Below are 15,948 nucleotides of genomic sequence, written 5' to 3'. Positions count from 1 at the left end.
GGCTGTAACCGGGCAGCATGTGGCTGCCACCATGCTAGCCATTTCCGGGGCTCAGGTTGGGACTACTTCTGATGGCCGTGTTGGGCCGGCAGTAATCCTGAAAGAGCGAGCGGTAAGACTGTGTTGGGCTTACTGTCACTCTGTAAAAGGGCCCCTTAGTAATTGACCCTATGAGGTAACTAAAACAATCCAGGAACATAAGATCTTTGAAGTTAAGATGATAAAATATTTTGACACCAATCTGACAGGACTTAACAAGGCTCTGGTTTCCTATCACATTACAAACCATACAATTAAACTGCCAGGTTACATTCTGATTACTCATCCGCCTCTGTTTTTCCCTCTCCCTGCCTTTCCCTCAAGATTGTCATGGAATGCTTTTCATATTTCACTTACATATAGTTTGATATTGTCATGTTTTGCTCATAACCAACCTGAAGGTTCTGCCTTCGAAAGCTTGTAAAAAATATATTAAGTCCAATAAAAAGGTATCACTATTTTCCTTTCCTTTGTTTTATTTCTATTTATTACAAAGAGAAGGAGAACATATGAAGGATTCTGAGTCAAACTCCTGTTTGACAGGGATTTGAAACCACCAACAGCAGGTTGTTTAGCCCATGAGTCCCTGTTCCAGAGATAAAATACAAGAACATTTAAATGACAAAACTGTTGAACCTCCCCTAAACTCAAACAAAGCAAAAACACAACTAGAAAGCCATTTTAGACCCTGTGCCTGCTACTTTTCTAGAATTTCATGCCAGTATTTAATTATCAGAATAGATTCACTGCACACACACACACACACACACACACACATTCCTTTGATAACAGAAAGCAAAATCCATACCTGTGGATAAAGAGAAAATGAATCCGACAGCCTGAAAGAATTTGGGTCGTCTTTGTTGTACTGGCCAAACTTCTGACACTGTTGAAAAACATACATTTTACTATTATTTGTCTCGAGGCTATTTATAAAAAAAAGTGAACATCTAGCAAAAGTTAACATTAAAACTAGAAATTAACAGCCTGATATTTAAGAGTGCTTATCTGGGTAGCAGCAACTGTGCTACTAACTAGAGCCTGTCATTGATTTTCAGTGGCTTTATCTGGGCATCACTGAGATCTGGATGCCTTGGTGGTCCCAAGAGTTATCTGGTTAGCAGTGATATTCAGTCTGCTAATCAGGTAACTATCTGGGTAAAGTTATCACAGTGAAAAGGCCTTGTTGCTGTCCTAACTTTATCCAATTATCTATCCAGATAGCAGGCTGAATATCGCTGCCATCCAGATAAGAACATAAGACTAGCCATACTGGGGTAGATCAATGGTCCATCTAGCTCAGTATCCTGTTTCCAACAGTGGCCAATCGAGGTCACAAGTACATGGCAGAAATCTAATTAGTAGCAACATTCCATGCTACCAATCCCAGGGCAAGAGGTGGCTTCCCCATGTCTGTCTCAATAGTAGCTTATGCACATTTCCTCCAGGAACTTGTCCAAACCTTTTTGAAACCCAGATATGTTAACTGCTGTTACCACATCCTCCAGCAACGAGTTCCAGAGCTTAACTATTCATCGAGTGAAAAAATATTTGCTCCTATTTGTTTTAAAAGTATTTCCATGAAATTTTGAGAGCCCCTAGTCTTTGAACTTTTTGAAAGTGTAAAATATTGATTCACTTTTACTCGTTCTACACCACTCAGGATTTTGTAGACCTCAATCATATCTCCCCTCATCCATCTCTTTTCCAAGCTGAAGAGCCCTAACCTCTTTAGCCTTTCCTCATATGAGTGGCATTCCATCCCCTTTAACATTTTGGTCACTCTTCTTTGAACCTTTTCTAATTCTGCTATATCTTTTTTGAGATACAGCAACCAGATATGGATGCGACTGTGATTGCTCTGGCACTGACTGCTCTATCTGGATATCCCCTATCCAGACATCCCCACTGAACATCCAAATTTATTTCAGCCATAACAGCTGGCATTGAAAAACAAAATGCTGCCCACCCTTGTCTGTGCTAACATGTGGGGTTAATGTCTATCTGTCTCTTTATGCGTGATGACTGTTAGAATATTGAGAAGATGTATTGCTAGGTATAGGATATGTATATCTGTATAACTAGTGAAAAAATGGTGGCATTTGTTGTTGTTTAATTTATTTTTATATTTTGTATTCTAATTGTTTTTTTTATGCTATTATATTTTTATTTTTTGGTTCTTCTTTTTACGATGTATGTATAATACGTAACCCACCTAGGTTTAGGCGGAATATAAGTTAATAAACTGAAAATCACAACCATAAACCATGTTCATAAATCTCCTAAACTACAAACCACTGGTCAACGCACAGGTGTTCTTTCTATGCAGCCGCCATGTACATAAACCATGAACAACAATGTCTTTATTTTACCACCCTTCTCCCTTTCTTGCCCCCCCCCCCCCCCCCCCCGGCCATATTGCATCAGAGGAGCATCTCTTACATCTGCTCTCAGCTTAACAATTGAGGATGGCTCACATCAACTGGTACAAACCTTCTCATTACTCTTATCACATACAACCCCCTCCCCCTTTCTAACTCACATCAAGATCATGGTCACCCCCTCCACCTCATGTCTCTTTAAATCCTGGAAGTTAGGCAGCCACAGAGATATTCACTTACCAGTCTGATCAGCTGCCTGTCCAGCCATCGGAGCACATCTGGTCCCTCTTCAGACTCTGCTCTGTAGACAGCCAGTTGAGCCATGAGCACCGCAGCAGCTTCCTGATCAAACGCAGCTTCTATGTGCTGGAGCTGGCTCTGTGCATCTGCCCAGCTATTGAGGGACAACAAACAGGTCACTACTTCTGCTCCTGTTCAGAACCTTGCTTCCAACCCCTTTAAAAGCTATCATGCCCATTTTATTAAAATTTACATTAAACTGACAAGAAACCCCAGCATGGCATTTCTATGGAAGGAAATGGCACCTTTTTGCCTCCTGGAGTTGGAAGCAGAGCTAGTATCAAACATTCAGCTTCTATCAGGCCACAGAAACTGGCTGTGTGCAAAAACTGCACCATGTCCATGGCTGTAACACAGTGGGCGGGACAGAAGCACTAAGGAGGCGTGTTGCATGGATGCTCCTGCTCGCTAACCCCCTCTGCTGGAGGGGCAGTGTTTCTCAACCCTCTTCTGGAATCATGCCTCGCTGTTTAGAGTTTTCAGGAATATACATGAGATTGATTTGAATACATTTGTTACCCAGCTAATACAAACCTATCTTATGCATATTCATGAAAGTAGTCCTCCAAATCCAATTAGCTATATGTGGCTCCAGGAGAGGGATGGGAAACACTGTATCAGGCAATTGGCCCTGGGGCAATTCTAAAAGGAACCACCTCATTTGAGGCAGCAATAATGCGCATAAATGGCCTGGTACAGAATACTGACTAATGGAAAAGTACATGCCATGTTTTGATGGTGCTTACTTTCCCAGTGGGCGTACACAAATTATTGAATACTATAATTTATGCATGTTCTAGTTAACATTTAGGCATGGATACTCCCCACCAGCTATCTGATTTAAGCGACTGTACCTTAAATGCAGGCGCATTTTATGCCACTTCTGCTAATATTACCTATCACTACTACTTATCATTTCTATAGAGCTACTAGATGTACGCAGCGCTGTACACTTGAACATGAAGAGACAGTCCCTGCTCAACAGAGCTTACAATTATATTCTATAAAGAAAGGTAGGCCCTTATTTTTTCTTACAGAATAGGATTAAACAGATGCTTGTTTACCCTTTTATTCTGAGTGCCCTCTTACAGAGTTACCCTGACTATCAAGATTGGGAATTAATATACTCATGTTCAAAACAGAAGCACCTACAGCAAAAGGATAAAATGAAAAAAAAAAAAAAAAGATAGTTAAGCTGGCTGTAACATTCTGCCCCCTCTGTCTAACTGTACCAGAAGAGGATGACGAGTTACTTACTTTCTGGCGATGGTGGTAACTCGGAGGCGCTTCTGGGTGCTGGAATGCTGATACTGGGTGACAAACTGAACAGCACCTCTGCCCCCCTGGGGGATGGGAGCATTGTGCTGAAAGCAGAGAAAGAAAAGAGAGGGCAGATGAACAGGTTAGCCTGTACTGGTCAGAAATGGTGATGCATTGCTCCCTCCCACCCACCCCCCAAACAGTGAATATTCACTCCCATAGCCTAGAGTTATTGTGGTGTTGAGAGGAGAAGTCAGGGCACCCATTCCACGACTACTACTTCAGGTGTATAAAGGAGCCATAGAAAGGATTTAAAGTTCGGGAAGGGAAGAAAACCTGGAGCAGAATCCCAAAGACTGACAGGGGTTTTAGTGTTCCCTAAGAAACAGGGAAACCACCTAAAGAGAGAAGCTTCTAGTTTCCATAAACCCCTATCTGCCAATCAAGGGAAGGAGGAGCCCCAAAGGGAAGGGTTTACTCCGCAATAGAAAGAAAGGCGCAAAGGGGCAGGAGGAGACAGAAGGAACCAGAGGAAAGAGCCCCAGCCCAGGGAGAGGAGCGCAGTCATAGCAGATGGCCAGCAGGAGTAAACTGAATACTCAACCCAGGGCAAAGAGGACCCCAAAGGGAAGGCTGGACTAAGGAGTTGTGGATGCTGGTAGGCAGCAGGAGTAAGCTGGTTTCCTGACCCAGGGCAAGGAGGGCCCTGAATAGGATGCTGGTCCAGAAAGCTGAGGAAGGCCTAACACTCTGGAAGGAGGCGAGGGTCAGCTGCTCAGTCCATATAGCTAAGCTCTGAGAGCCAGGGCTGTAATTTCTTTGTGTTTGAACGGTGCTTAGAAGAATGGGAGACTGTACAGACTGGTGCTTGAGCAACTGCAGACAGAATATATCTGCTAAAGCCAAACCTGTATTTGGCAGATATATTCTCTACAGTTTCCAAACAACAAAGTGAAGGCTGTGTTTTGTTTACAGACTGATAATAAAACAACTTTGGCGTATTTCTAAGAACTGTTGCTTGTGTCTGGGAGGGGAAGAATCACAGAGAAAGAAAGCTAAGCTGTGCCAGGTTCCCCCTGCTCAGGACATAAATTGTGGTCTGTATGGGGGGGTTGAAGAGCCACATGAGGATCACTGTGGTCTGGAGGCATTTAATCTTTGTTGGAATTGATGTACTAAGAATACTTTATTTATTTTGATTCTATTATTTCTTGGGTCATTCCTCTCAAAGGGGCTGCTATCATAGCATTTTGCAAGAGAAACTACCAAAGATTCTGGTGACCATCACCAGGAAAAAAACAGACTGTAAAGGTTGGGCAGCAAAGGAAAGGGAAGTGAGAGCAGGAGGAGAAGGGAATGGAGGGGACAGAAAAGCGAGCAAGTAAGGTATAAAAGGAGTATTTTAGGGGAAAAAAAAACTGTCAATGCAGTCACCAGCAAGAATTGGCGATAACACCATTTGGTACAAGAGCCTCCTGTGGGATTATGTAAAACAGTAAGCAAAGTTAACAAGAACACTAGACTTGAATTGTTTACAGCTCTAGACAGTACATGAGCACTGGCTCTAACGTTAATACCAGAAGCTTTGGAAAAGGCTGCATTACTTGTTTCATTGTTACCAGAATCCAACAGTGCTTGGATATTTAAACTTGGCCTGATACTGTAAGCTAGTTATGTGTTTGCCAGCAAATGATGAACACAATTTCCCAATCTGTATTAAAGTTAATGGTCCGATATCTGTACAACAAGGGACTGGGTTAGAGGAGGAGATGAAGTGGAGCAGGAAATTATCTGTTTAATTTAGGCCTACTGAACAGCTGTCTGAAATTAAACAGCCACTGGTGGTGGTCACTGCTTACATAACATAACATATGACGGCGATAAAGACCTGTAGATGTATATTCAATGCCACTAGGTATACAGATAGCGCTGTTGAACATACATATAACGGTAAATGCTGGAGCCAGAGCTTAACTTTATACAGCAGCTGCCCCAGCTGAATATCAGGTTCCACTATGTTAACCTAAATGCAATTTAAACATTCTGGGCAAAGTGATTAGGGCTTTTATTATTTTTTTTCTAAAGTTGCAGGAGATACCCAATTTCATGGACAGGAATTTCTGTCTTCTAGGGTCCACGTAACTGATTCCAGCACTCTTCACTGTTCTGACAGGGAATGTCATCTAGGACAGTGGTTAGCTAGCTTCCATACTGAGATGGGATCAGCAGTTTTGGACATATTGTCTAGGGTAAAACGTAACTTTTGATTCCCACTGCAGCTCCCTGTGATTCTGGGCAAGTCACTTAACCCTCCATTACCCCAGGTACAAGTAAGTACCTGCATATCATATGTCAACTGCTTTGATTGTAACCACAGAAAGGTGGAATATCAAATCCCACCCTCTCTCTCTTACTAAGGGGAAGGTTTCTCAACTTATTCTGCTATGCATGCTTGCTACTAAGAGTTCTATAGCTCGCGACTGGATACAAGTAGCCATCCCTACCAAGTTAGATGCAGTTAATAAATTGTTGCACATTTGTTCAATGGAAAAGACTGCTGCATATGGTTCAGGTTCCCCAAACCTTCTGGGACTTTTTTCTGAAGTGGTGGAAAGAATACTTGACTGCATCTATGGTAAATAAGTGTGGAAGCAAGGTTTCCGATTGGACTCTATCAACCTACGGACAGAGGGACTCATCAGAGGGGGAGGGGCATTGAGGGTTCTTGGGGTAGGTGGATGCTGATATGGTTGTTGATGTTCTCTGTGAGAGGGGATAGGGGAGGGGGTTGTTGTAGGGAGCATGAGAATCAGTTCTGTTTCTCTTGCTTTTATATGCATTTAAAATTCTAATAAAAAGAATATTAAAAAGAAGAATTAGTATAAAAGTTTGTGGTTTGTTCTAGTATTCTGTGATGATGCATTCTTTCATTTATATGATGTCAATTTTCCATTCTTAAAACTGACATTACAAAAAAAAAAAAAAAGACTAGTAAAATGACCAAATCTGAAAACCACCTCCCCAGCAGCACAACAGAACTAAAATTTAAATGCAGATAAATTGACAGGCCCTTGCCCTCATCTCGGGTCGGCATTCTGATTTATTGCCTGTTTTGACCATCTTACTCTACTTGCTCTTTGAGCACTGGGATAGAGGAAAGAATTGTCTCTTTTTTTTGTATCATTTTAGAGTATGAAAATAAGGGATGGGGAGGATATGAGGTAGTTTGGTTTCCGGGGTCTTCCCGTCTAGTAAGTTTGGGATGGGTATTGGTGGTTGTGGGAGGATGAGGGAGTGGGGGAGAATTTCTAAAAATTTCTGTTAATGACTCCATCCTGTTCATAGGTTTGTTTGTTTTGTTAATAATACTTGTTATCAATATACAGGTTGTATATCAAATGTTAGCATGGGGATAAAAAAAATGTTAAAATGTAATGACAGCCTTTCTCATATTGTCTTTACTCTGCACAGGTTGATCTATGAATGTTTGTACATTTATATTGTTGGCTGTGTCTTTGCTGCCTTGTCATCAATAAAACTATTGAAACTAAATGCAGATAAATTGTAGGTCTCGAATGAAATCCACCATTTGTCAATAAATCAAGTCCAAATGATGAGCCTCAGGACAAGCCCTGCCCACAGCAGAGCTCAAAATATAAGCATCTCTTCTGTCTGGGATGCAAAAAAAAAAAAAAAAGAGCCACCCGTCTGTCCCCGGATATGAGCGAGGCAATGGCAGGAGGACATTGTGCTGGCAGGAGACTGTGGGTGAACAAATGTCAGTTCTTCATTAAATATTGGGTGCAGCAAAACACAGAGCAAAGTTCTTTCAGAGGCCAAAAATGTATCATATCACATACTGAATAAAGGATAATGTCTCTGACGGAGTCAGATGTCAGGGTGGAATGGTCAACACGGATCCTTGTAACCAGTAAGAAATACATCATCATGCTTTACAAGCATCAAAAACTTCACTGACCTGGTTCACAACTTCAAAGTAAATGCCAAGAGTGGAGCTGGGATCCAGGCTACAGATTTTCCACTGGCTTGTGCCCCCAACCCCCAGTTCCTGAAGATGAAACAAAAAAAGAAACACTGGGTTTAGTCAGGTGCATAATTTTGCCCATGGACATTTATTTATCAAGCTTCTGTTTCATGTTATTTTTGGAAGATGGCACAGCACTGTGCAGACACACACTGCTAAGAACACCCCCCTCCACCGTCTCCCCCATAGGGCACTCCATGCCCTTGAATCCAACAGGATCTCTCCTAGAGACAAAGCAGCCAGTGGATAAATAGCACAGTCAAGGTATCCCTGTAGGAGCTTCTAACACCCACTGTTAAAAGACACACAGCAAGCTGAACCCAGTACTTTCTGGCAGGGGTGTAGCCACAATTCAAAGTGCGGGGTGTCCATAGCCCAAAGTGAGGGGGCACATTTTGGCCCGCCTCCCCACCGCTCCCTCCCCTGCCACATACCTTGGCTGGTGGGGGTCCCCAATCCCCGACAGCTGAAGCGTTTCTCCAGCAATGCTCTGCTTAAATTGCTTGCCCTGCTTCCCCTCACGCTATGCATGCTCAATTTTAATTAAATTGAGCATGTGCAAAGTGTCACACATGCTCAGTTTCACTAAAACTGAATATGCACGCAACAAGAGAGAACAGGGCAGGCAATGTAAGGAGAGCAGTGCTGAAGAAATGCTTCAGCTGGTGGGGGTTGGGGACCGTTGCCAGCCAAACCAGGGGCCCTGGGTCCATTTTATGGGGGCCCAAGCCCACTGTAGCTACGCCACTGCTTTCCGGATTTCTTTTTCCATGTGATCTGAATGCTTACATTCTAGGTATTTCCAACTTACTGTTGGCTCATACAATTAAAATGTGAAGATTTAAATTCCTATTAAATCCCACGACCGCCAGAGGCCTCTGCAACCTGCAACCTGTCAGGCTTGGCCTGTCATGTTACTGGATGAAACAGGAAATGAATGTGTGTGTGTGTGTGGGGGGGGGGGGGGGGGGGGCAGCAGCCTAACACTTACTGGATTCGCCACTGCCATACAAATGTGGCAAACCTGGCTTGTAAATGTGGAACATGAGATGAAGTGCCCCTCTAAGAGACAATACACCTAAGAAGACTTTTTGAGAAGACTCACATTTTCTGAGACACAGGGTCCTTTTGCATTCAGAGACACACAAGGTCCAATGGCACCAGAAATCTTCAGTTCTCTGGAAGTCTAAAACATCAGATAGACAAGGTGTAGAAAATCAGTTTTCAAAGATTGCTGAACCACAAATGCCATTACCAGGTCATAAGTCTTGTTTTTTGTATTTCTTCTAACTTTATTTTTGTTGCTATTTTTCACTAGGTTTTGTTTGACATGTTTTGCACTCCTCTCCCATTCCCTACCCCTATTCCCTTGCTGTTTCGGCTGCTCAGAGATTCCTCCCAGCTGCAGTTTCTCTGTCTAGAGGCAGGCAGCAGATACCCATGTATTTCCCAGGTAACACAGTATGGTAAACTGGCTCACAGCAACACATACTGTACTGCAGGGCTTCCCAAACTGTGGGTTGTGATCTGGGTGGACAGTAAATAGAACTATCATTGGCCCACACTTCTACTTTCTGTGGATAATGGAGTTGCAGCCACAGAAAGTTTGATAAATACTGCTCTAATGTAAACAAATTAGCTGCAATTCCGATGTAAATTATTGTTAGGCTACAAAATGTGTTGGTCATTGATTGGCCTTCTGGCTCAGACCACAGTCCTGCACACAGTGGTGCAGAGTATCAGTGTTCTAATGTTTCATCCACCTGTACTAACAACAGAGGTGACATGCTCGGGCCTAGGGAGAGAGGAAAGTTAGTAGTAATTTCCTGACAACTCCTGCCAGACAACTGGCAATTCCTTTCAGGAGGTGCTGCTCTAGACCTCAGCCCTGCCAAGGTCCCTTGAGTTGCAGGTGCATGCAGCTGGGAAGGGGGCTAGAAGAGATTGGCATGGTTGAAACAAAGAATAGGAGGTTTCAGGAAAGGGTAGAAGAGGGGTTGGGAAAGGTTGGCAGAGTTTTTGGGAGTTGAGAGGTAAATGTTATTCTATGACAAAGAGGCAAGACAGGGGTACATAGAGATATTATAAAGGGAGGAGAATGATAGGAAGCTGGTGGGGGAAAAGAGGGGACTTTTGGGTTATGAAACTTTTGCAGTTGATTGGGTTGACTTGGAAAGGCCAGTTGGGAGGTGGGGGAAGAGCTTAACTGGAGTTTGTAAAAAGAGGGTGTTGAATTTATACATAATGTTTAGAACAAAACTGGTGGGGGAGGAGGAGGCGAGAGTGGGGGCTTTTAACTGATATTTGCGGATGTTGTACTGTGAGCAATATGTAACTGTTATAAAGCCTGGGAAAAAAATTAAGTTTGAAAAAAAATAAAAATAAAAAAAGGAAGAAGGATGTGTTGGTATGATATACACAGGAATCAGTAAACATTCTGACGTGATTTGCTCTCTAACCTTCACATCTAGCACCGCTCCAAAGGCCATACGGAATTCGCCATTCATATCTTTATTAAAGACTCGCTGGAATGTTTGCTTGAACAGGGAAGTGTTGAAGGAGTCACCCATCACTATATGGCCCCTGAAGAAGGAGATATTACAAGAGAAGATGTCAAGGCATTGTATATCCCCAAAACCAAAGGATTATTCCTAAATAGTTCTAGGTGATGAATAACTGAATGCAATACTAAAGAAACGGTCTGTTAAAAGGAGTTCAACAAGCTATCCAAAATAATAAAAGTAAAAGCGACATGACCACATTACACCATTTTTGCAAAAACTTCATTGGCTACCAGTACAATACAGGGCTAAATTTTAAAACTGTCTGATCTTCAAGGCCCTCAAAGGAAATGGCCCCGAGTACCTGAAGAAGGTAAAATTATGTATAATCATACCTGATAATTTTCTTTCCATTAATCATAGCTGATCAATCCATAGACTGGTGGGTTGTGTCCATCTACCAGCAGGTGGAGATAGAGAGCAAACTTTTGCCTCCCTATATGTGGTCATGTGCTGCCGGAAACTCCTCAGTATGTCGATATCAAAGCTCCATCTGCAGGACTCAGCACTTAGAGAATTACACCCACAAAGGGACACTCTGCCCAGCTCACCACCGCCGAAACGGGGGAGGGGAATTAACCCAGCTCATCCCCACACAAGTGGGGGAGGGGAATTAACCCAGCTCATCCCCACACAAGTGGGGGAGGGGAATCCGTCCAGCTCATCCCCGTGGAGCGGGGGAGGGACACCACACCCGCCAATGCGGGGGGATCTGGCTTATCCTGCAACCGCAACCGCGGGAGGAGCTGACTGACCCTAGCACCGCCGAAGCGGGAGGGGTACAAAACTGCCCTACAACCGCACAAAGCGGGAGGGAGTGCCGGCAGAATTTATGTCTCAATCCAGCCCCGTAAAACGGAGGGGAGAGGAATGCAGCAGCTCACTGTAACACAAACTCGTCTCAACTCTTGAAGAATCCAAGTGAAAAAACTTGAACCCGAAGTCTTCCTGAAGCAACTGAAGACTAAACTTGAACCTGAAATGCAACCAGAATAGAAACCATACAAATATCTGGGCGGGGCTATGGATTGATCAGCTATGATTAATGGAAAGAAAATTATCAGGTATGATTATACATAATTTTACCTTCCATATCATCAAGCTGATCAATCCATAGACTGGTGGGATGTACCGAAGCAGTACTCACCCAGGGCGGGACATAGAAATCCCTGAACTCAACACTGAAGCTCCACACCGGGCCTCCGCCCGTGCCGCCACAGTCAAGCGGTAATGCTTGGAGAATGTATGGGCCGATGCCCAAGTTGCCGCCTTGCATATCTCTTCCAAGGAGACGGACCCGGCCTCTGCCATCGAGGCCGCCTGAGCTCTAGTGGAGTGAGCCTTCAGCTGGATAGGCGGCACCTTCCCCACGGCCACATAAGCCGCGGCAATGACTTCCTTGACCAATCTTGCCACTGGAGGCTTAGCAGCCTGCAGACCCTTACGAGGACCTGCCAACAGGACAAACAGATGATCCGACTTCCGGAAATCATTGGTCACTTCCAAGTATCTGATGATGACTCGTCTCACATCCAGATATTTAAGAGCAGAGTACTCCTCTGGGTAGTCCTCCCTACGAAAGGAAGGGAGACCGAGCTGCTGATTCACATGGAAGCGAGAAACAATCTTGGGCAGGACGGAAGGCACTGTGCGAATAGTCACTCCTGCCTCAGTGAACTGCAGAAAAGACTCTCGACATGAGAGTGCCTGGAGCTCGGAAACTCTTCTGGCTGAAGGATAGCCACCAAAAAGACTGCTTTCAACATCAGGTCTTTCAGAGATGCCCTCAACAAGGGTTCAAAAGGCGGCTTCTGTAATGCTCTGAGCACCAGGTTAAAATTCCACGCAGGCACCATTGAGTGCAGAGGAGGGCGCAGGTGCTTAACTCCCTTGAGAAAACGCACCACATCTGGCTACGAAGCCAGGGAAGCACCCTTCAGGCGGTCCCTGAAGCAAGCCAGGGCCGCTACCTGGACTTAAAGGGAACTGAGCGACAGGCCTTTCTCCAGACCTTCTTGCAGGAATGCCAACACTGAAGAAATTGGAGCAGTGAATGAAGAAAATGAGCCCGCTTCGCCACGCTGCAAAGGTACGCCAAACCCTGGCGTAAGCAGTAAAAGTAGAGCGCTTCCTCGCTCTCAGCATAGTGGCGATGACCTTGTCTGAGAAGTCCTTCTTCCTCAGATGCTGCCGCTCAATAGCCAGGCCGTAAGCCCAAAGGGGGAGGGATCCTCCATCACCACGGGACCCTGATGTAACAGACCCTGCTCCACTGGCAGCCCCACCAGGATTATCCAGCCCGGATGCTTTGCCAATCGGTCTAGCACCCTGCCCAACATGGGCCAGGGCGGGAACACATAGAGAAGCTCTTGTGTTGGCCACTGTTAGAGGAGAGCATCGACTCCCAGAGATCGAGGGTCCCGTCCTCTGCTGAAAAAACGCGGCACTTGGCAACTGGCCGATGACGCCAATAGAACTAGGCTCGGCTGGCCCCAGCGCTTCGTGATATCCAAGAACGCCTGAGCCGATAACTGCCACTCTCCGGGATCCAAGGTATGGCGACTGAGAAAGTCCGCCTTGACATTCATGACTCCGGCAATGTGGGCTGCTGACAGCTGCTCCAGGCTCGCTACCGCCCACTGGCATAGATTCACGGCTGCCTTGGCTAGAGGGGCGCTCTTGGTACCTCCCTGGCGGTTGACATAGACCACAGCCGTGGCATTGTCCAACAGGACCCGTACTGGCTTCAACGCCAGTACCGGGATGAACTCCAAAAATGCCAACCGAATGGCTCTGAGTTCCAGGAGGTTGATAGACCACTTTGCCTCTGCAGGAGACCAGAGCCCCTGCGCTGTCCTTCCCAAGAAGAGGGCTCCCCAGCCCGACAAAGAGGCGTCCGTCGTGACGACAATCCACTCCGGGGTCACCAGAGGCATTCCTGCAGACAACTTGTCTGTCTGCGTCCACCAGCTCAGCGCCTTGCGCACTGCTGGGTCCAAGGGAAGGCGCAGTCCAGCGCAGCAGCAGAGATTGTCGAAGTGGTCTCATATGAGCCCTGGCCCAGGGCACTACATCCATCGTGGCCGACATAGAGCCCAACAGCTGCACATAGTCCCAAGTCCGAATAGGAGAGGCTACTAGGAACTAGTCCACCTGAGCCTGAAGCTTGACAATCCAATTGTCTGGCAGGAACACTCTGCCCACTTGGGTGTCGAATCGAACTCCCAGATGCTCCAGGGACTGAGTCGGGCGCAGCTGGCTTTTCTCCCAGATGATGATCCACCTCAGGGAGCTCGAAAGAGCAACCACCCGGTTCACAGCTTTGCCGCACTCTGCATAAGAGGGGCTTGGATCAACCAGTCGTCCAGATAAAAATGGACTTGAACTCCTTCCTTCCACAGGAAGGCCGCGATGACCACCATTACTTTGGAGAAGGTCCGCGGAGCAGTAGCCAACCCGAACGGGAGGGCTCTGAACTGGAAGTGTCGACCAGTACTGCAAAACGCAAAAAGCGTTGATGAGGAGGCCAGATGGGAATATGCAAGTACGCGTCCTTGAAGTCCAAGGATGCCAGGAACTCTCCTGCCTTCACTGCCGCTATAACAGAGCGGAGGGTCTCCATGCGAAAGTGCCGAACTTTCAAGGCCCAATAGACCCCTTGAGGTCGAGGATAGGCCGTACAGAACCTCCTTTCTTTGGAATCACAAAGAAAAAGGAGTAACGTCCCTTGCCAGGCTGATTCTCTGGCACCGGAACGACCGCCCCCAGGCGGAACAGATTGTCCAAGGTCTGCTGCACTGCCACAGCTTGACCGGAGACTTGCAGGGAGAGAGTACAAACCCGTCTTTTAAGGGTCGGCAGAACTCTAGCTTGTAGCCGTCTCTGATGACTTCCAGCACTCAAGCGTCTGAAGTTATTGTGGTCCACTCGCCCATAAACGAGGACAGCCGTCCTCCAATCTGCACTGAGGCGTGGACCAAGGCCCCGTCATTGGGTACGAGACCCTGGGGGAGGACCGGAGGGAGCACCTCCGGGACTGCGGTCTCTGCGAAAGGAATGCTGCTTGGGGGAGAAGTTCCTCTTGAAGGAAGAGAGGGCAGAGGAGCCCGACCTGCCCGGGCGGTACCGACGGGCTTCCTGAGCCCGTCCTCTGGAGGTACCAGGGCGAGTACTAGCCCGAGCCCTGACCTCTGGTAACTTCTTGCCCTTAGACGTGCCGAGATCGGTCACGATTTTGTCCAGCTCGACCCCAAAGAGCAGCTTGCCTTTAAAAGGCAATCTAGCCAGGCGGGATTTAGAGGCATGGTCAGCAGACCAATGTTTCAGCCAAAGCCACCGCCGCGCAGAGATTGTCTGAGCCATGCCTTTAGCTGAGGCTCTCAAGACATCATACAGCAAGTCTGCCAAATAGGCTAAGCCCGATTCCAGGGCCGGCCAAACAGCCCTCAAGGAATGATCCGAGGGGGAAGCCCGCTGCACCATAGTCAGGCACGCCCTGGCCACATAGGAGCCGCAAACTGAGGCCTGCAAACTTAAAGCAGCCGCCTCAAAGGACGACCTTAAGGCCGCCTCCAATCCTCTTGTCTTGGGCGTCCTTTAGGGCCGTGCCACCTTCCACTGGTAACGCCGTTTTCTTAGTCACCGCAGTGATTAAAGAATCCACGGTAGGCCACAGAAAGGCCTCACGTTCACCTTCAGGCAAAGGATAGCGGCGGGACATAGCCCTAGCCACTTTAAGGCTCGCTTCCGGGACATCCCATTGAGCCGAAATTAAGGAGTGCATGGCATCATGCATGTGGAAGGTTCTAGGCGGGCGCTTCGTCCCCAGCATAATGGCAGAGCCAACAGGGGCTGAGGGAGAGACGTCCTCCGGAGAGGAAATCTTCAAAATGCCCATGGCCTGCACTAAGAGGTTGGGCAAAACCTCTGAGCTAAAGAGCCGCTGCAGAGGGGTCATCCGCTCCATGCGAGCGGGGATCCGTCTCCTCCAAGGAATCCGCAAAGGACCGTTGGGAGACCTCAGACACGCTGCCCTCATCTACATCGGAGGAGACAAAGTCCTCCAAGGCCTGGGAATCAACCCGAGGGCGTTTACCTCTGGGAACCTCAACCTCTTTACCAGACGAGGGAGCAGGGGCAGCGTTTTGCATGAGGAAGCCTGATGCAGCAGCAAAACAAACACGGGGAAAAACCCCCCAGACTGTGCACTTCCGCAGCCTGGGCAACAGCCCTAGACGCACCCTCAACCGGCGCGACACTCCGCGAAGGAGCCGCGCGGGAAGAACGGCGCTTAACTTTAGCCGCTTTTGTGCCGTCGCCCAAATTAAGGGCGTTCATGGCATTAATGTCTCCAAACTCAAGG

At 46.7% G+C, this 15,948-nt stretch overlaps 1 protein-coding gene across 1 annotated transcript in view; it reads right to left on the bottom strand.

Moving 5' to 3' along the window:
• Positions 1-15,948, bottom strand: part of SEC23B (SEC23 homolog B, coat complex II component) — a 67,222-nt gene that overhangs the window by 12,417 nt on the left and 38,857 nt on the right. Inside the window, exons 10-15 of the mRNA XM_030196235.1 lie at positions 10,485-10,608; positions 9,131-9,211; positions 7,960-8,049; positions 3,978-4,084; positions 2,661-2,814; positions 848-925 (exon numbers count right to left, since the gene is read on the bottom strand). Coding sequence (XP_030052095.1) covers positions 848-925; positions 2,661-2,814; positions 3,978-4,084; positions 7,960-8,049; positions 9,131-9,211; positions 10,485-10,608 — 634 coding nt within the window. The remainder of the gene's footprint in view (positions 1-847; positions 926-2,660; positions 2,815-3,977; positions 4,085-7,959; positions 8,050-9,130; positions 9,212-10,484; positions 10,609-15,948) is intronic.

The sequence above is a fragment of the Microcaecilia unicolor genome, chromosome 3, assembly GCF_901765095.1.
Source record: "Microcaecilia unicolor chromosome 3, aMicUni1.1, whole genome shotgun sequence".
Lineage (NCBI taxonomy): Eukaryota > Metazoa > Chordata > Amphibia > Gymnophiona > Siphonopidae > Microcaecilia > Microcaecilia unicolor.
Note: the sequence above shows the minus strand (reverse complement) of the source record. Positions and strands in the feature narration are given on the sequence as shown.